General features: G+C 44.9%; 3 protein-coding genes across 6 annotated transcripts; 2 read left to right on the forward strand and 1 right to left on the reverse strand.

The window, feature by feature from the left end:
- Positions 1–3354: 3354 nt before the first annotated feature.
- mpzl2b (myelin protein zero-like 2b) lies at positions 3355–9162 on the reverse strand. Of its 4 annotated transcripts, none has more exons than XM_083692363.1 (6): positions 8958–9162; positions 6625–6794; positions 6077–6287; positions 5804–5975; positions 4199–4378; positions 3355–3766 (listed from the first exon to the last, which is right to left on the reverse strand). In XM_083692363.1, exons 1-5 carry the CDS (start codon positions 9010–9012, stop codon positions 4204–4206), a joined length of 783 nt encoding a protein of 260 aa, XP_083548489.1. In that variant the 5' UTR covers positions 9013–9162; the 3' UTR covers positions 3355–3766; positions 4199–4203. The 4 variants fall into 4 exon arrangements, with proteins under 4 accessions (XP_083548489.1, XP_083548488.1, XP_083548487.1 ...); XM_083692362.1 differs by having other exon boundaries at positions 3355–3920; positions 8958–9161; XM_083692361.1 differs by having other exon boundaries at positions 3355–3917; positions 8958–9160.
- A 1424-nt stretch (positions 9163–10586) lies between these two features.
- On the forward strand, positions 10587–14615 carry pafah1b2 (platelet-activating factor acetylhydrolase 1b, catalytic subunit 2). Its single transcript, XM_083686404.1, has 6 exons — positions 10587–10963; positions 11449–11530; positions 11838–11927; positions 12128–12244; positions 12530–12652; positions 12815–14615. The coding sequence occupies exons 2-6, from the start codon at positions 11450–11452 to the stop codon at positions 13091–13093; spliced, it is 690 nt and encodes a 229-aa protein (XP_083542530.1). The 5' UTR covers positions 10587–10963; position 11449; the 3' UTR covers positions 13094–14615.
- A 2932-nt stretch (positions 14616–17547) lies between these two features.
- Positions 17548–19306, forward strand: apoa1a (apolipoprotein A-Ia). The gene is made up of 4 exons (XM_083691788.1): positions 17548–17566; positions 17868–17919; positions 18016–18172; positions 18398–19306. Exons 2-4 carry the CDS (start codon positions 17877–17879, stop codon positions 18996–18998), a joined length of 801 nt encoding a protein of 266 aa, XP_083547914.1. The 5' UTR covers positions 17548–17566; positions 17868–17876; the 3' UTR covers positions 18999–19306.
- The last annotated feature ends 67 nt before the right edge of the window (positions 19307–19373 follow it).

The raw sequence follows: 19373 nt of genomic DNA on the forward strand, positions 1-19373 counted from the left end.
AATCCACTTATATTATGACATGCCTCAACCCACCATGATAAATGTACCACAAACTTCAATAACTGACCACTAGGGCCTCAAGTCTCTGTTTGGAGTAATTTGGGGCCTGATGGAGAAAACTGCTTGCTGTAGATTTCTCTAATTGGATCATTCCTTTTATCACTGATTAGTCAGCAACTTGTAAAAACAGAGGGATTACTGCCTTCCTAAACGTATTACTGACATCATACCTTGTCGTCAAACACCATCCATTATATTCCATTAGACTGTCAGATCGTATTAGTTGGTGAAAAATGTCAAAAAATCAACAAGGTCAAACCTGAGAGAGGAGGCCAAATATAGGAATGAATAAGGGGTCTACTGCATGTTGAGTTAAAAGAAAAAAGTCAGAAAGAACGCAGAACATACATATATACAGTATGTTAGGAGGAGAGCACACACAGAGAGAGAGAGAGAGAGAGAGAGAGAGAGAGAGAGAGAGAGAGAAATAGGCATTCTCCCAACAATGAGAGGAGAAATGAGATGATGTTGCAGAAAAGGCCACCTGAGCAGGATTACAGCACAAGAGCAGACACACAGCTGTGGAGGGGGGAAGCGCTGGCATCTCTCTTTTCTACACTCACTTCTCTCTCTCATTCATTTACCTTATCCCCCTCTTCCTCGCTCCCTTTCTGGATTGTACTACACTGCAGTGAGTCAGTACAAGTGTGTACTACAAGGGCTGTACCTCAACCATAGGGCTTGACCCCCAACTGCTTGGCTTAACTGGACCTTGTTTGTTGTTCTACATGAGCTGGATTTGTACCTAACCTGCACAGGTGAGAGAGGTAGTAGTTACTCCTTATGGCTTGTACTGCTGCGACTGAAGTTTATGCTGATACTTCAAAAGTCGCCAGCTGCAGGTATCTGCCAGTAAAGCATGTTTTTGCCTCTGTCGACATTTAGTTGCATTGTTATCTATTAATCATAACAAACTTTATTTCTTACATTCTGGCCTATTTGTGGGAAGATCTTTTCATTGGAAAAACAATCTGCACAAGTAGAGACTTCTTTCAGATAGAATCTCTCTACCTTTGTGTCTGAATTGAATCAGTCATAGAATCAGTCGTAGAAAATAGTTTTATTTTCAGTATCCAATCAATTGCTCAATTCCTTACTGTACTGTACATCAAAATAGTTTTAATAAACTAAACCAATATTTCATATCTCCATAAGTCTTTTTTTTCTGAAATAGTTTAGCCTAGAACTAGTTAACTAGTAACTTAAGGACTAGTAGCAGTGATTTGAGAACATGTGGTGTGTGGAACTAGCGTGACTGTGGGGGGGTGGTGACTGTGAGAGGGGTGGGGGGGGGGGGTGAATATGTTCAAAGGTGCAGTGGGGTAAATAGAGGACAGTAGACACATTAACAACTCCTCCATTAAGATCCGGTGGCATGATCAGGGTACAGCAGGAAATGGAGTGAACTCAATTCTCTTTATCCATCCGTTGCATCAATAAATAAATATGGGATTGTGCCTAGTCATCACCTGCAGGGCATTAACAGAGCTGGAACCAGAGAAGACAAACACACAGACTTACACAGAACTCTTACACTGGGTGGAACTACAGAATACGCTTCACTACTCCTCTGAATCACTGAATCGTTTTTTTGTTTTTGTTTTTACTGGTGTGAATGTACAGTATTGTGTGTATACAGGACGTTAAGTGCAGTACAGTGTAGTGCCAGTAGGTGGAGTGAGGGGGTGGGTGTGGAGGCCCATGTGGGAGGTACTGTTCTCAGGCTCACTGCTCTGCTGTCCAGGCCCCTCCACTGGAGAATAATTGCAGCAGTGCTGGGAACCCTTCCAGAACTGAAAGAAAAAACACACTCTTTTGCTGCAGAAAGAGCTGCAGACATGTGCAGGACACTGCTGCGCACGCACACACACACACACACACACACACACACACACACTGTAGACACACCCTCAGTATTGAAAAATCACACACCCTTGAATGAGTAGGTGTCCTCTGCTGTTGCTGCAGCATGCTGTCTGCTCCAGGGGGAGGAGATGAGGACAGCATCTCAGCATTCATTGATTTACTGCAGCGCAAGCAAACACACTCTTACACACACTCTTACACACACACTTACACACACACACAAATGTACTACTTCGCCCAATTATAAGCAAACATGCCACTGCACACCAGGCATCGCACCCTGCACATGCACACACACACAGACACACACACTAACACAAACCTGGCATAAGCCCCCTAAAGATTAAAGTAACAGGGGGCCATTCACAGACTGTGTAGGCAACATATCATGGCTGAACAAGGTTCTCTTACAAAACTCCTTTCACAACATTGTGTTGCAACATATCACCATCTATTTCTTCTTCTCTCCCACAGTCCTTCCCCCTCTCTCTTTTCCCTTTTTCAAAGTCAAGGTCACTGACTTCAAGAAGTATTCAAAGTATCCCACGTCATGTGCTTCTATTCTAAATTATCTAGCCACAGACTTTCTTACATTACTTTACTTCCATTTTCCGGAAAAGAGGCATTTCACAATAAATCAAGTCAAATCCCCTCTTTAGATGTGTATCCAACGCGGAGTGATTCATTTGAGATGTATGGGTTTGTGCATACACTGGGTTTCTCTTTCTGAGTGAGTCTACAGCAGGTTTGGAGGGCTCTGTAAACAAAGAGGTCTCTGTTCTTGTTCCACCCAGGTTCTGTGTGAGGAGGCGGTGTCTCCTGGATCAGTGTATCAAAAGGGGACAGCTTCTATTCCCTCCTGACAAAGCCTTGCAGACACAGAGCCACACAGCTACTAGCAGGTCCTCACATGTCACCAGGCACAGCCACACTAAGCAGCTCCACTCCTCTTTCTACGTCAAAAACACCTGCTTACACAGGCACAACCCAGCCTGACCATGTCTGTTTTTTTACAAAAGGAGGGCAACACACATTAAAAGCACATAAAGTACGTAGAGTGAAACTGAACAGTCAAACAGATGACAACAGGGGGCGCCCTCTGGCACAGTGCGGATACCATTGAAAGCATACAGGAAGCCTTTAGACATGATTCACAACATAAACAAACACACCCGCGACATTGAGAGACTCAGAGCACAGAGAGTGAGAGAGACACACAGGTTAGACAGGGTTGTGTAGGCAGGTAGGTAGTGATGATGAGGACTGAAGGAATGACTGGCAGCCATTGTGATACTTCTATAGGGACAGCCCATGGCCCCATGACCACACCCTCTCTCAGTTTCCTCCATTCATTGTGTCACTTCCTACACAGGATCAATCATCTTCGACTATGAAATCCATAGCATTTATCGAAAAATAATTTAGATAGTAGATACAAGATTTTTCTTTATTAAAAAATAGGCAGTGAAATGAACTTCTATATCTTAAGGGAAAAAAATACAGGTTTGATCTTTGATCGACAACAGGAAGCAATGCTTATCTAAAAAAGAACATATAAAACAATAACATGTCTGATAAAGTAAAATGTGTGCCCTTTCCCAGTAAACACCATGTAGTTGCTAAGATGACTGTAGACAGGAGTTGATCAGAAGCTGGACACCTTAGTGGTGCTGTACAACAAACTGAATAGAACGATAGGTATCGTCAGGAGTTCTCCAGAACCGAACCATGGATATGGTGGGGTGGGGTACAGGTCAAGAAGCCGGTGCCAGTTAGCCTGGGACAGCTCTGTCACAATGTTTGTGTATAGTAAGGGCAGGGTATCAGGTCCTGTCACACACTGTCAGGAGAACCACAGGCAGAGTCCTCTCTCAGTGTCATACATCCAATGTAATTAAAAAACCATTAGGTCAAATCATATCACTCCCCCAATGTCCCTCCTCCAGTCTTGTCATTGTGTGAGGAAACCTGATCCGCTTAATCCCCCAAATCTGCTTCATCACCAAATAATGACCAAGGAAACAAAAGGACATTACTGTACATGTACACTCATTCTGCATACTTTTCAACAACAAGAACATGATGATTGATTGATGAGCCCCAACATGGCTACAACAAGCTACAATGCGGAGGGGTTCATAACATCAACAGAGTTTGATACGGGACTGGACATGGGATTGATATCTGAAATTAAAACCATTAATTCCCCTCCTCATTGTGTTAGCCTCACTTTTGATTTAGACTTTTGGAGCCCCATCTGCAGGGCTTTTACCTTGCTTAGTCATCATCATCATCACCACCACCATCATCGTCGTCGTCGTCATCATCATCCTCTTCTCCATCGTCCTCCTCCTCATCGTCTCCACTGCTGGCCTCTGACATCTCCCCATCAGAACTGTCAACTTCTACCTCCTTCCCCATTAACTTCAGATGAATCGCCTCCTCAGGTTTACTGACACACACAAGCATACACCCGCACACACGCATGCACACAGACACACACACACACACACACACACACACACAAGCACACACAAGCACACACACATGCACACAGACACACACACATTGCTGAACAGCTGTCCACATTCATAGTGTAGTTAGTAGGATAGCACCGAAGGCCCTGCATAGGTGTACCTCACCAGAGTTCCGAAGGCAGAGTAAGAGAGAGAGGGAGAAACCTTGGAGTAAACAATACCCATGATCCTCAGCATAGACCCAGCCCAGAAATGTCCTCCCTCCAAGATCCCCCTCTTCCCCAACCAAGGTGTGGAACTGCTTCCTTCAATGGGCACACAGTGGTCATATCAGTTCATCTACAGCTTTAGACCTACTGATGGCTTTGAGTGGGAAACAGGCTCCTTGGAATGGTAGAGTTCCTCTCCTGCATTCAAAATTGAGTGTGTCATAGTTCTTGTCCAAAATTGGGGAATTTTTGTTGTCTTTTTTGCAGAAAGCAGGAGAATGTTGGCCAGAGAAACAAAATGGTAGTCACTGAAACCCTTAGCCCATACCTTAGCCACCTTGTCAACCCCCAGATACAGGAATCCAACAGGCTTCACTGACTGACCTCACCACGGGACCGCCATAGATGCCAACAAAGTCCACACAGAGAGCACACTTAAAAAGTCTGCTGTCCAATTCATTCATTTCAGAAGAGTGACAATCTCTGTGTGTTGATCATATAAGCTTAGGGCAAATTTGGTGACTGACATGCGCAGGTTGTTATACATTTATTTAGGAACAAATGGCTGACTAAAAGTGGTGAAACAGAGCATTCATACTGGTGCAAGGATCAGAACCACCTACTTGTCAGACAACTTGAAAGCCTAGAGGCTGCTGGTGCCAATTCAGCCATATCTAATAGGAGCTAATGCAGAGCCATGCTGGCCAGCTGAACCAACGGTCCCGTTGTGAGTTGATGTCAGTGTAAAGTTTCAAGAACAGCACTTTGATACCAAAAACTCTCCTCTAACATATTTGCATAACTCTTGGACTACCCTTTAGTGAAACATTTCAGTTATATATTTGAATCAGAATACTACTAATAAGCATAATCAAAATACAATCACATAATTGTCCGTAACAAAAACCGTTATAATTCATAAAAAGGTGTGTGACTTTAAAACTAATGAACTGTAAGAGGAACACTAATACAGAAGTTAGTTCAGCTACAGTAGTTGAGTCTGAGAAGCTCATATTGGATGAGTAGCCATCTAGAAGAAAGCAGGGAAGCAGGAAACCCACTCAAATTAATAGTAGTCCCTCCGTAAGTGAACCCAATGACAGCACCTCCAATGACCCGTCACTGCCGACTCTCCCACAACAATCAGTAGAAGGTGGTAGGAGACCAGTCCCTGCCATCTCCGGCGCTCACCACACCGTGGGGTCCTTCCACTCCTTCTCATGCGTCTGCAGCTCCACATCCTTGTCCAGGCGCCGCCGACTCCGGTACAACTTCACAGCCACGAAGCAAATTAGGAGGAGCAGGACCACGCCGATGGAGCCACCGACGGCTGCAGCCAGGATCCCAATCTCAGAGACGGAGCCTAGAGCAGCACAAGCAGCAACACGTGAGCAGAATGAGTACCATTAAACACAGTCAAAATGTCTGTAAGCCTATAGGAGTGTCCCTGACTGAGGGACTGACCAGCCGTGACGACCCTGAGGGTGATCTCTCCATTAATGCCGTGGACATCTGGCCGGTTGTGGACCTGGCAGGTGTAGGTGCCGTTAAAGGTGGGAGGCACGTTCCGCAGGGTGATGGAAGCGTCCTGTCTCTGAATGTCCCCCGACCACACTGCATGCCCCTTAAAACGGCCCTCTGTGGGTGGGTACGCCATCTCCTGGTAGTAAAACACCTAACACACACACACACACACACACACACACACACACACACACACACACACACACACACACACACACACACACACACACACACACACAGTCAATTGAAACAGAGTACTGAGACACAAGAACAATATTCTACACACTATATGCTATGCTTTCCTCTATAAGGTATATTATTCCAGAATATGTGTTACTAACTATAACAATACTTTAAGGTTATAAGCATGTTCATTTGTAAGACCATGCATTATAAAGCCTTGTTCCTGTGTCAAACTGTCTCTTTCTTCCTAATTCAGTCATGTTCTAAATTCCCATGACTCCTGTTTGTTCCTGATGTGGACGTACAGACTCCTCGACTCCCTGGCCCAGAGGACGAAAGTTCCAGGACACGGCCACAGATCTGAGGGTCACGGGGTGTTTAGACTTAAATGTGCATTTCAGTCTCACATCCGTCCCATTAACCCCCTCCATCTCTTTCAACGTGAAGACCTCCATCCCACCGACTCGCAGCAAACCTGAGGCATGGAGAGGAGAGGACCCAGTGTGAGAACACACACATACATAGATGTAACAGAACATATTCCATTACAAAAACTGGTTCACACAAGATAAAAGGGCATACATGTGTAAGCACCTGACAATGCAGTGAAAGTCCTTTCAGTGCTGAAACTTTCAGAATAGACACACATCCTGATTTCACAGCTTCTACCAAGCGTAGTCAACATGACCGTGAAAGGATTGCTACTTGTTATTCAAAAAAACTGTCTATTCTCACTGTTTACATTTCTTTAATCTAAACTTAGCCGCAACTCGAGTAAATAATGGCACTGGCCCGGGAGTCAAGTGGGACAATCCTCAAAGCACTGGTGCTGTAGTGAACTGTAGTGAACTGTAGTACTGTGCGTCTCCATCCGTTAAAGCTTCACACTCACTCAACCAAACCCCTCATCCATGTCTCCCTGTTATAGGCCTTGCTTGGCTATGGAACAGTGGTCAGCTGTATTAGCAGGCATGCCTCTTAGGTTGACTACGAGCTAGAATTCTACATAAGACCAGGCAAACAGAAAGCAAATAGAAAGAGCAAACAAACAATCAAAAGAAAATCAAAGAACAAACCATAAAGGCTCTCTGATTAATCAGTTTGCATTTCAGTGTCCTGCCGGGACCTCTTAGTGTTTCTATGGAGCAGGGTGTACACTCTCACTGGTTAATGATAGAGGCAGCTGGATGGTTAATGATTGTATGAGTTCAGTCCAAGGTCCATCTAGCCCCTCCCTGAGTGGCACCAGGGAGGGATTGGAAATATGAAATATACAGTATAGCGTGGTGATCTGCTAATGGAGAAATAAGACACTTTTCTACAATCAGCAATTTACCAGACACTCTCATCCACTGTGTATCTCTGGTACAGAGCAACCTTGCCCTCGCCAGCATTATTCAAAAGACTACTCATGAAACACACAATCTTCCATCACAAACTGGGTCCAAAAAGTAGATTTATCTCTCTGGAGTGCTTGGTACAGAGCATGGGGCAGGGGCTAGTGCCAAAGAGGGATTATTGCCAGCCATGTGCATTCCTTCAGGCTCTGCCTCAGTGCCCTGTTGAGCCATATGAATTAAAACATTCCCTCTAAATCAGGTATTCTTCATCTATCCTGGCATATCTAAGGGCAAGCCTGGAATCACTGCCTGTAATGCTCCATAATCCTGAGTGTGGGTGATATTAGGAATATCCTTGTGTACTACACAAGACAGCATGTTAGCATTATAACACCAACACTGAGATCTGACCATGTTGATGAATACCTGTATTAACAAACTACATAGGCTTCCCTCTTTCATCAGATGCCACTACCAAGTGAGAGCTGAGCGATGGGACAGTAAAACACTCTGGACACCAAGAGGCCCCTCTCAGCACTATTGGAAACGCATCATGTGACGGTGGTTTTGTTGTGTGCTTCATCAAGTGGACTAGCAGTGTTTCATGCATTCACTTGGAACATCCAACTGTAGTAAAAGCTGTGCCCTTCACAGAATTACCTTCCGCATAAACATAATTGATAAGACACATTTACAAATAAAACGGAGACTTGATTATAAAGTCAAGCTGTGATTCCTGGTGTAACTTGGCCCAGAGCAGAGCTAGTCAAACCAAAGGAATGAACAATTTGCTTCCTGTTAGCAGTGCCATATCTGTTTTATGAAACAGCAAGACACAGCTAGACACAGCTGAGAATTCCACATTCAGATAGCCATTATTTGGAGATCAATTTCACACACATGCATAGCAGATAGTAATCAAACTGTGATATACTGCTGAGGTGTTTTCTTAACTGGCATTAGGACCCTGCACGAAAAATTCAGAATCAGCCAGACCACCATTAATTCCCTCTCTATGTCATCTTCTACATTATAATTTGCGGTAGCCATGAATGACTTAAAGCATTGTTGCATACTGAAGGGGAATGTATGTATGTAGTTCTGGGGTTCTATTGATAGATCTAAGTTCTGTTCACCAATAGCCATCAAAGCGCACAGGGGTGACAGTTAGTGTGACACAATTATGATGGCAAGTTATGGCAGGATATACAATTCAATGCAACCAAAAGATGAACTCGATTGGTTTCTTTACTAATGGACCGGGGGAAAAACAATTGAGGAAGTTGGCTCAAACTTACCTGGTACTGCGAATCCACCCAGAAGAGTGAGCAACTGAAGCCATGTCCGATACATCGGATTGGCGGTTTATCCTACCCTAAAACAACTCTTGATAGTTTTGTAGTTAAATCTCTTTAAAAAAAAACGTCTACGCGTGAAATATTGAGGGATCAAGTCGCATACCTCAACTGTTTTTTGAAAAAAGGATCAGCCCCAAGGCTAGAGAGGCTGTTAACCGAACTGTAGGAGGAGTCAGTGAACCATTCACCTTCCAACCCGGCCCCCTAGGGTGACAAGCGCATCTTGTTGGACCTGTTAGACTAGAACCTACACTCACAGAACACTTTATTAGGAACACCGGTACACCTTCTCATGGTGGAGGTGGTGTAATGGTGTGGGAAATGTTTTCTTGGCACACTTTGGGCCAGTTAATACCGATCAATCATCGCTTGAATGCCACAGACTATTTGAGTATTGTTGCTGACCATGTGCATCCCTTCCTGGCCACAATTTATCCATCTTCTAATGGCTACTTCCAGCATGATAATGCACCATGTCACAAAGCACAGGTCGTCTCAAACTGGTTTCATAAACATGACAATGAGTTCAGTGTTCTTCGGTGGTCTTCCCTGTCGCCAGATCTGAATCCAAGAGAACACCTTTGGGATGTGGTAGAACAGGAGATGAAAGCTTGAAAGTGCATCTGAAAAATCTGCAGGAATTGCATGATGCAATCATGTCATCATGGACCAGAATCTCAAAGGAAGCAGTGCCACGAAGAATTGAGGCTGTTTTGAGAGCAAAGGGAGGCCATACCCAGTATTAGTATAGTGTTCCTAATAAAGTGTTTTAAAGTGAGTGTATGTCAAAACGGTAAAGCATTTCTATATTCGCTAAATCTCTCCTCAGGCAGAGACAGATGGACATATATTACTACCAATATTATTGTAGACAAATAGAGTGCAACTCACAAAAGTGTACCATGATCCGTAAACAAAAAACACAAAGCACAAATATAATGTGGCGATTTACTATCCACAGGTTCTTTGGTTCTTATCGAAGGTTTTACTTTTGATGACTAATGACTGATGTATCGTTGATGCACTGACTTAGACAAATGTACTAATTGTAAGTCGCTTTGGATAAAAGCGTCTGCTAAATGACTTAAATGTGAAACATGTTAAATGTGAATGAGGTAAAGCAGTAGCTCCACTCTCGTTAAGGTATTTATAAAGTCATATTCATCATAATCAGTGTATAATTTCATTATTTGAAAATGTCCCTGATAATAGCTTTAATTATAAGGTTCATGTTTTTTGTCTGGCCCTGGGACTGGGCAGGGGAGCAGAGCACTGGTACTTAGGGACTGCTACCACCCCATGGCCATTACTGTGTATAACATTATACGCATCCTCTGCCTGTCTGTCTACTGTCTAGTGCATTTTGTATCAATTACCAAAAAAAAATGAAAGAATGTGTATAATGATGATAGCGATCAGTAACATATTTGTGGATGATGGGCCATTTTCAATGACAGATCTAGCAAGACGCGAAACATAATTCAATGGAAGGTGCACGATTCCTCACGATGATGGACATGGACAATTCCATAGCGGAAGTGGGTCACGATAGAGAGAAAGGGAGGAAAATAAACGTTGGATGCCACAGAGCGGGAGGCTGGGTCGCTTTGGCCATACCTTTCTCCTATAGAATAATTGCTAAAGCATTTCAGTTGCATACTTAGCTAGTTATTACAGTAAGACAAACAGGGAAGCTCTATCGCAGCTGTTTATCGACTCGGCGAGGAGTTGACTAAACAGGGCGCGTAAACATATCTAGTTAGCCACCTAGCTAGCTAACAAGTATCCTCCTTCCAGCGCGAGACGAACAGCATCCGCACCGACGCACTAGTAGCTTCTTAGCATCTTTGGACGCACAGTGACATCGGAGTCTTGCAGCCTGGTCGCGAGGGAATATACTCGTTACTCTGTTTTGGCAAGGATTGGCCAGCACCAGAAGCCTTCAGGTACGAGGGCGACTGTACGATAGTTTCCTGGACCAGTCGTTCAGCGGGCGTGCCTTATGTTAGTAGGGGACAGCAGCGACGGTCTGACTGCAGTGATGATTACTAGTGCTTAGGTCGTCTTGCACGGGCCGGGAAAATTAAAGCGCGTCTATAGCTAGTGGCCATTTCGATTTAATTTGCTGACTGAATAACTCAATGCGTTGGGTTGCCTGCTAATAGGTCTTAAAAACGACATGTTATATGTGACATGTTATATTGGCCTTAGTGCCCTCGTTCATGCTGCCATTAGAAACATCCATCCCCTGGCTCTTCCCTTGGCTTTGAGGCCACTGTTTCGTAGCAAGCGCTGTTGTCTCCCCCACCTGCATCATCATCACCCGCTCTGTGCTCAGCCTCAGGGAGGAGTGAAAGCTAGCCTCAACAGTTACTGTGTGTGTGTGTGTGTCTGTGTCTGTCTGTTCTAATCTGTTGTATCTCTCTGGTAGGATGAGTGGTGATGAGATGAACCCCGCAGCAGTGGCCAAGCCAGTGGAGGATGTACAAGGGGATGGACGTTGGATATCTCAGGTTGGTCTAGTATACTTCATCTCACCATACAGACTATATCACACATGTACACCTCCTACACAGCCCTGTCAGCAAGTGACCAGAAAGGTTCTCTGCAAAACCAAGCCACAGACCAGTCACTGCTAAATGATATGTACATTTGTACCCCATATATAGAGGGAACTGTATATAGAGCAAATATCATGATGAGTCTATTCAACCCCAGTCGCTGTCTGTGTGTTGAGTATCATTGATATCTTGCATTGTGTTACCCAAGCATTGTTGTGTTAAGTGTATGATCATATAAGGCTGTGTTGTGTTTTTGCAGCACACACGGTTTGTGCAGGAGTGTAAGGATGCAGAGCCAGAGGTGTTGTTTGTGGGAGACTCCATGGTGCAGCTTATGCAGCAGTATGAGGTAAGAGAGAAGAGCTGTTCTTGTACACTCACTCACTGTGTGTGTGTGTGTGTGTGTGTGTGTGTGTGTGTGTGTGTGTGTGTGTGTGTGTGTGTGTGTGTGGCTGGCTCAGTATTTTACACACATTTTCCTTGATCTTGACCAGCAATGAATGTGGTGTGTTTCCTTGTGTTTAAGACTCTGTTGTTGACCATCCATAGATCTGGCGAGAGCTGTTCTCTCCTCTGCATGCACTGAACTTTGGCATCGGTGGAGACACCACCTGTAACGTGCTGTGGAGGCTGCAGAATGGAGAACTGGACAACATCAGGCCCAAGGTGAGCCAGAACCAGCCCAGGCCCTGAGAGAGGACAGAGCACAGCAAGTCCCAGCTCAGAACTCAAACACCTGGTTGTAGTTATTGAGGCCTTGAAGGTCAGGTGACTTGTAGAGTCAGGTGCGTTGGAGCTGGGCTGTCACTATACTGGACCAGGATTGGTGACCATTGTGGTACATGCTCAGAGCAGAGAGAGGGGGGGGTGTATTGAAGATAGAGGGACCATTACAGGCAAAAGAGGAGTGTAGATGTAACCCAAGCCTCTGTTGTTTCTTGTCCCCTCCAGGCGGTGGTGGTGTGGGTAGGAACCAACAATCATGAGCACTCAGCCGAGCAAGTTGCAGGGGGAATCCTTGCCATCGCACAGCTGCTCACCACCCGCCTTTCCAAGACGAAGATAGTTGTGCTGGTGAGTGTGTGGCTGTGTGCTGTCTATGTTGGGGGCGTGTGGTCAAGCCCTCTGGCGCAAGCATTTGCATCCCCACATCTAAGTATGTATGCATGTGAGCCTGCATGTTGACATGTGGGTGTGACCAGATCGTGCTCTGCTAACCCTTCCTGTCCATCTCAGGGCCTGTTGGCACGAGGCGAGCGGCCCAACCCGCTGCGGGAGAAGAATGCGGCGGTGAACGGGTACCTGCGTTCCTGGCTGCCGCGGCTGGGCCAGGCTCAGTTCCTGGACGTGGGGGCGGGCTTTGTGCACTCTGACGGGACCATCTCCACCCGGGACATGTTTGACTTCCTGCACCTGACGGCGGCTGGTTACCGCGCGGTAGCCAAGCCCCTCACTGACCTGCTGCTGCAGATACTGGAGGAGACGCCTGAAGAGAGGAGGGCCTCGGTGGTCTGAGGGTCAGAGGCCAACCACCACACGGCCAGGGGCATGCCTCACTCCTTTTACTGGGAGTCAGGGGTGAGGGATGCTCCTGGGAGTGTATGGGGGAGGGCTTAGATTGAAATCTGTCCCTCCCATGAGGGGGCTGAGCCAATGAGAGAGAGAATGGGCACCCTTGTGTGAGTGGGACTGGAGGAGGGGGAGTGCATGGGATCATGTGCATGTGTGCAGGGAGATGAGTGGCCGGTGTGGAGATGTGACAGAGAGAGAGAGACTACACTATACTTACAGAGACAAACACGCTGTAGCAGTAATAGCAGTTGGAGTAAGAGAGAGGTCCTATTATGGGAGGATAGAGAGAGTGCACACATGAACAAGCTCTGAAGGAAACACAAATGGCACACATGCATAGACCTTGAGAGAGAGAGACACTGTAGTAAACTCACAGTTAGTGGAGGTGGAGAGATGGGTATCTTACCTATCAGCTGTGCCAAGATAAGTTTAAAGTTGTTCCCCTGTTAGGCATAGCTCAGCGGCACAGTTACTAGCACTAATAACATCTCTCTCTCAGAGTTCAGTTTGCCAATTGCCACATATGCCCCATTCTAATTCAACAACCCCTTTAAAAACCTCACAACGATAACGAAGGACCAGCTGTGAAATCCATCTAGATCTTCTGTCTCTGCCTTGACAGTGACGCCTACAGCAGTGAAGTCCAGCTATCCTCCCATATGCACATGGTCAAACACTGGCTCTCCGTCTCTCTCTCTCTCTCTTACACATAAAAACTCAAATACCTTGCGCTTTCACTCTCGCTCTCTCTTCTACAGACTCCAATACCTTCTCGCTCTGACTTTCACTCATTCTTCATTTCTGTCCCTATTTTGTGTCTTGTGCGTAGTATACAGTTCTCTCACCACCCAGCCCTATCCACAAGCACCTGCTTTCCAACACATGACATTGTCGCTGGACGTCTTCAAAGTAGCATCATGGTTAAGCTACCGACACAGAACTACACATACTACATTTACACACTAAAACCCAACCACAGGTCACATAGAGAATGTCATGTGTTTGTGGCCTTCAACCTGTTTCTTCCTGGTGCAGTTCAACTGGCTACTGAGGTCCTCTTGCAGAGCATGGAATGCTCTAATGTTACTACCGTCTTAAGCTCTACGTATTCTTCTTGCGCTCTGTCGATATACGTCATATGTTATAGTTTATAAGCGTGTGTGTGTGTGTAAGAAAGAGAATGAGCCTTCACTGTTACTGAAGGGGAGAAGTGTGTGTGTGTGTGTGTGTGTGTGTGTGTGTGTGTGTGTGTGTGTCACTAAGAGTATGTGAATTGGTTGTATGAATATGTAGTGACTCATTTGTATATAATACATATATGTAAAGCTTGGGTAGATGGCCTTGTGTTGCGAATGTGGTAGTGTTTGTAAGAGTGTAACAGTTAGTGAGCATCTGTATTTGGTGCTAAACGTGCACTATTTGGCTTATTGTCACATGCTTAATAAGACAAAGCATTCCAATAAAGGACCATGGATGTAAATATGTTGTGGGGATTCTTCATTTCAGTCAAACATTGCATCAAATAAAGGTTTTGGTGGCTATGGTTGACAAAAGGTCATGTAAATGGTTGTCATCAGGTTACTACACATTTGCAGTAATCCTTCTTCACCAGTAGAGGAAGCCCTTTCACCATGTGAAGAAAAGAAAACACCCAGGAGGGCACTTTTGAATGGCAGGGCACTTGTGCACGTTCCTGATTGGAACCGTGAACAAAACATTGCGCCAAACAAGGCAGAATAGCAAGGCGGGTAGGTCTGTTTTATGCCCTTCTCCCAACTTTGGTCATGCCCCATACCAAATTCTGTTTGTCCCCTCAAGAGTAGTAGATTGGTCAAATCTATTTGTCTGCAAAACTAAGTAAATAGTTTGGAGATTGCTCCATTATTTTTCAAATTCAGTGCTGAATAATGGCCTTTCTGGCTAGGGAGCATGAAACAAGTAATTGCCAGATGGTGGCCCTCTTACTGTGAATCTCTTATATAATGTACCTCATTGTCCACCCATTAAGAACATATAATCAAAGGCTTCAGCATCCATGTAGATCCTTGTTTTTATTAGATGGAATTAAAAACTGATTTTAGAAAAAGTTATAAACTGATTTTAGAAAAAAGTAAGCAGGTGTTCCCTTCCACATATCCCTCTACCTTCTTACATAACAATATGTAGAACAGTAAAACAGGAAGACACATCAGAGCTTACGACCAAATGAACACATACAGTGCCCTCCGTAAGTATTGGAAAGAGGAAGCATTTTGTCTTCTTTTAGCTCTATACTCCCAACAGTTTGGATTTTAAATCAAACGATTCCTATCAGATTCTTTAATTCAATGTTTTCTTTTTCACCATTTTGAAATTACAACCCTTTTAATACATAGTCCCCCTATTTCAGGGCATCAAAAGTATTGGGAAATTGGCTTGACAGGTGTGTTGGTCACATCATTTGTGCAGGCATAAGAGAGCTGTAATAGTACATGAATAAGCATTTGATTTAACACCCCTTTAATATATAGGACTTTTTCCAATGATGGTAAATATTCTAAAAAAACTGGTCAAAATTAATTTTCTCTTGTTACTCAACTATATTTGAATAAGGAATTAAAATTAAACAGACCTGTGCCATTCTCAGGAACAGCTATACAAACCTGAGTGACATATATGCTTTAAGAATCACCTCTCCGAACACTGAGAAGGGAGTGGAGAGCAGTGCTATAGTCTACAATGCAGGAGAGTATACATAGGCTGTGTTCCAAAATGCGTTCTTGCACTCTATCTAGAGCGTATACCAAGTTAATAGATAATGCTATGGAAATGAAGGTCTTCGGTCTGCAGACATTCTCAGCTTATTTCAATATCTTCTATAATAGTCAGTATTTAGAAATATGGTTAAATGTCAACAGTAAATAATGAGTGGTTAAATTTGCAGTTGAATGCTTTCTTGGTATACACTCTAGATAGAGTGCAAGAACGCATTTTGGAACACAGCCATTGAGATAAGACAGGCACAGAAAGACTGCTTCTATAGGCTCATGACCCCAGTTCTAACTGACACAGCAGTGATACAGCGATAAGGTATTGCTTTACTTAACCCTATGTGCACAGTTCATACTAACCTCTAGGGTACTCTAGACTATGTCATACTACTTGAGATACATGGCCATTATATGCACTTCAGTGTTAAATAGGACAATCAATGGTTGACCTTAAAAGACTTTTGACCTGAAAGACTGTATGCTGTATATGGGGCAGACAGGGGCAAGGTTTGCAACACGTTGCCAAGTGTAATAACGGTTGCAGTGTTCTGCCTAGGTTACAACATTCTCCAGGTTTACTGTTGGATGTTATGGCTCTCCTGTACCAGGTCAGCACATCTTATCTGCTACAGTATTGCTGTATCTTATCACACAAACCAAGGCCCTGGCAGAGGGAGGACTGTTCAAACACAAGTATCTCTCTCCTCAGAAAGCAAACTGGGGGCTGAGACAGTCCATACGACAAGATAGCCCATTAGATGTGATGGCTAGGCCAAAAGGATTGTGTAATCAAACGGGTTTGATAGGCAATAGTCAATGGCCCTCAGTGTCACAAGCAGTAGCCCGTAAGACCAGAAGGCCACAGTGGACAGACAGGGCTGGAGGCTGCAGGGACAGTCAACCAGCAAAATGAGACAGCCTACTTTACCTACAGGGTCTAATAGCCATTATAACCATTGATGACATAGTTACATCAGATGTGCAGTGGATTACCGCAGAGACACCCATACCTGAACAATATATTATGGGTATACAAGAGACAAATGGGACAATAAACTAATGGGTATACAACATACGTTCCTTCTATACAATGATGGGTGCTCAGTTGAAATATGTATTTCTGTCCTTTTTCGTCGAGACATCTTGGTCATGAAGGGCCTCTTGCAGCGTATGAGAATTGGGGAAACTACCCAATAGCACTGACTGAATATGCTCCAGCATCTGTCTTAATTATCTGAACCGTAACCTGGGCCCACAAGTGGAAAAGCTCTCAGAGGGTAGAGATCAAGAATAGTATCAGGGTGTAAGACTTCTCATATTCTGCCATCTACTAGATCCAAGAGAGAAAAAAAATACTTTGGTCTTGTTCACGATTGCTAGTAACCATGGCCTCCAACCATGGTGGTAACATAGATAAGCCAATGTACAGTATTAGTCAGTGTGTTTTATTGTGTCTCGTTACACTGTTCTTTGTCAAAATGTTTCCTCTCCCCTCTCCATTTCTGACCCTTGAACTGGATCCTCCAGGTAAACAGTGAGGGGCTGAGGTCCACCTTTGAGACAGCACACACACACACACGCATGCACAAACTTGCTCACTTGCCTATAAAAGCTGCCTAGACCTGTTCATCGTCCTCACTCTCAAAGAGAAGCACCCCCACCCCAGGTAAGAGACATCCAGACTGAGACACACTGGGACTGTGGAAAAGAGCAGAAAGGAGGCATCGAAAGAGAAGGATTAGGCATCCAAAAGTTAATAGATAATGCTATGGAAATGAAGGTCTTCGGTCTGCAGACATTCTCAGCTTATTTCAATATCATCTATAATAGTCAGTATTTAGAAATATGGTTAAATGTCAACAGTAAATAATGAGTGGTTAAATTTGCAGTTGAATGCTTTCTTTTAGGTTGTGTGAAATACTCAATGTTACCTGTCTCTCACTCTCTCTTGTTTTTTTTACCCTTAGGAATTCAACATGAAGTTTGTAGCTCTTGCACTGGCCATTTTGTTGGCAGTCGGTCAGTATGAATTGTAATGTAATGTTTTATGACTAGTTCTATGTGAGGAGTAAGCACTTGCCAAAGTCTGGATCTCTCCTTTGGTTTTGACTCTAGGTTCCCAGGCCAAATCCCTGTACAGTGATGTGCAGAGTGATGGTCCCTCCCAGCTGGAGCATGTCAAGGCTGCTGCCATGATGTACCTGGCTCAGGTGAAGGAGACCGCCCAAAAGACCCTGGACCACCTGGAGGGAACCGAATATGCCGAGTACAAGTAAGAGACAAACATAGCTCCACTAGTCCTAACATCTCGACACAAATCTCCTCATCCGTAAATACTCTATTGATCAGGATTCCTTTGAAAATCCTCCACATTGCTTATTCACCACTAGCTTATTCTGCCCAGGCATTCCTATCTCAGCCCTCTTTTCATCATGACAATGCATTGCACCGTTCTCTACCTCCTCTCACCCCTCCATCTCTGTGCTCCCTCTCCCAGGATTAAGCTGTCCGAGAGCCTGGACAAGCTGCAGGAGTATGCCCAGACTGCCTCCCAGACCCTCACCCCCTACGGAGATGCTTTCTCCAGCCAGTTCCTGGAGGCCACCAGGCAGGTGCGCGAGAAGGTGGTGGCTGATGTTGAGAACCTCCGCACCGACCTGGAACCCAAGCGCGAGGAGCTGAAGCTGGTCCTGCAGAAGCACGTTGAGGAGTACCGCTCAAAGCTGGAGCCTGTGTTCCAGAAGTACGCCACCAAGCAGAAGGAGGAGATGGATGCCCTGAGAGCCCAGCTGCAGCCCCTGGTTGATGAGATGCGCACCAAGGTGGAAGCCAATGTGGAGGAGACCAAGTCCGTGCTTGTGCCCATGATCGAGTTGGTCCGCACCAGGCTGACCGAGCGCCTAGAGGAGTTGAGGTCTTTGGCTGCCCCCTACGTTGACGAGTATAAGGAGCAGATGGTGAAGGCCGTGGGAGAGGTGCGTGAGAAGGTGGCCCCACACACCCAGGACCTGCAGGGCAAGCTGGATCCCTACGTGGCTGACTTGAAGGCGAAGTTCATGGCTTTGTACAAGGCTGTCAGCCAGTCCCTTGAGGCATAAACATCTCAGACCATAGCTGGATCAGATGACCCTTCCCCTCTACACACTCACTAGCAGCTACCTGCAAAAGTACATTCCAACCCTGCTGAGGCACACACACAAACTGGAGAATGCCTCCACTTCGTGGTCACAAAACCATCAGTGGAAACACACACTTCCACCTTTCACTGTGTGATTAGAACCCCATGTGGCCTGTTTCAGTGTCATGCTTGCTGTTGCTTGGTAATCGAAACTTGGTGTATTTGATAACATCTTGCTGTTTGAACTCTCTACTTGAGAGATGACATCTTGTCAATAAAATTCAAAAGGTCTCCAAAATACTGCTGTGATGTTTTCTCTTTTTCATGAAATAATAGTGCATGTACACAGAGGTTT

This window comes from Argentina silus (assembly GCF_951799395.1).
Source record: "Argentina silus genome assembly, chromosome: 2".
Classification (NCBI taxonomy): Eukaryota; Metazoa; Chordata; class Actinopteri; order Argentiniformes; family Argentinidae; genus Argentina; species Argentina silus.

Coding starts and splice junctions, on each gene's coding strand:
- pafah1b2 (XM_083686404.1), top strand. CDS start 11,450: ATGAGTGGTGATGAGATGAACCCCGCAGCAGTGGCCAAGCCAGTGGAG. Junction 11,531..11,837: donor ATGGACGTTGGATATCTCAG/GTTGGTCTAGTA, acceptor GTGTTTTTGCAG/CACACACGGTTTGTGCAGGA. Junction 12,245..12,529: donor TGGACAACATCAGGCCCAAG/GTGAGCCAGAAC, acceptor TGTCCCCTCCAG/GCGGTGGTGGTGTGGGTAGG.
- apoa1a (XM_083691788.1), top strand. CDS start 17,877: ATGAAGTTTGTAGCTCTTGCACTGGCCATTTTGTTGGCAGTCG. Junction 17,920..18,015: donor GGCCATTTTGTTGGCAGTCG/GTCAGTATGAAT, acceptor TTTTGACTCTAG/GTTCCCAGGCCAAATCCCTG. Junction 18,173..18,397: donor ACCGAATATGCCGAGTACAA/GTAAGAGACAAA, acceptor TCCCTCTCCCAG/GATTAAGCTGTCCGAGAGCC.
- mpzl2b (XM_083692363.1), bottom strand. CDS start 9,012: ATGTATCGGACATGGCTTCAGTTGCTCACTCTTCTGGGTGGATTCGCA. Junction 6,795..8,957: donor GGGTGGATTCGCAGTACCAG/GTAAGTTTGAGC, acceptor TCCATGCCTCAG/GTTTGCTGCGAGTCGGTGGG. Junction 5,976..6,076: donor CCTCAGGGTCGTCACGGCTG/GTCAGTCCCTCA, acceptor GTGCTGCTCTAG/GCTCCGTCTCTGAGATTGGG.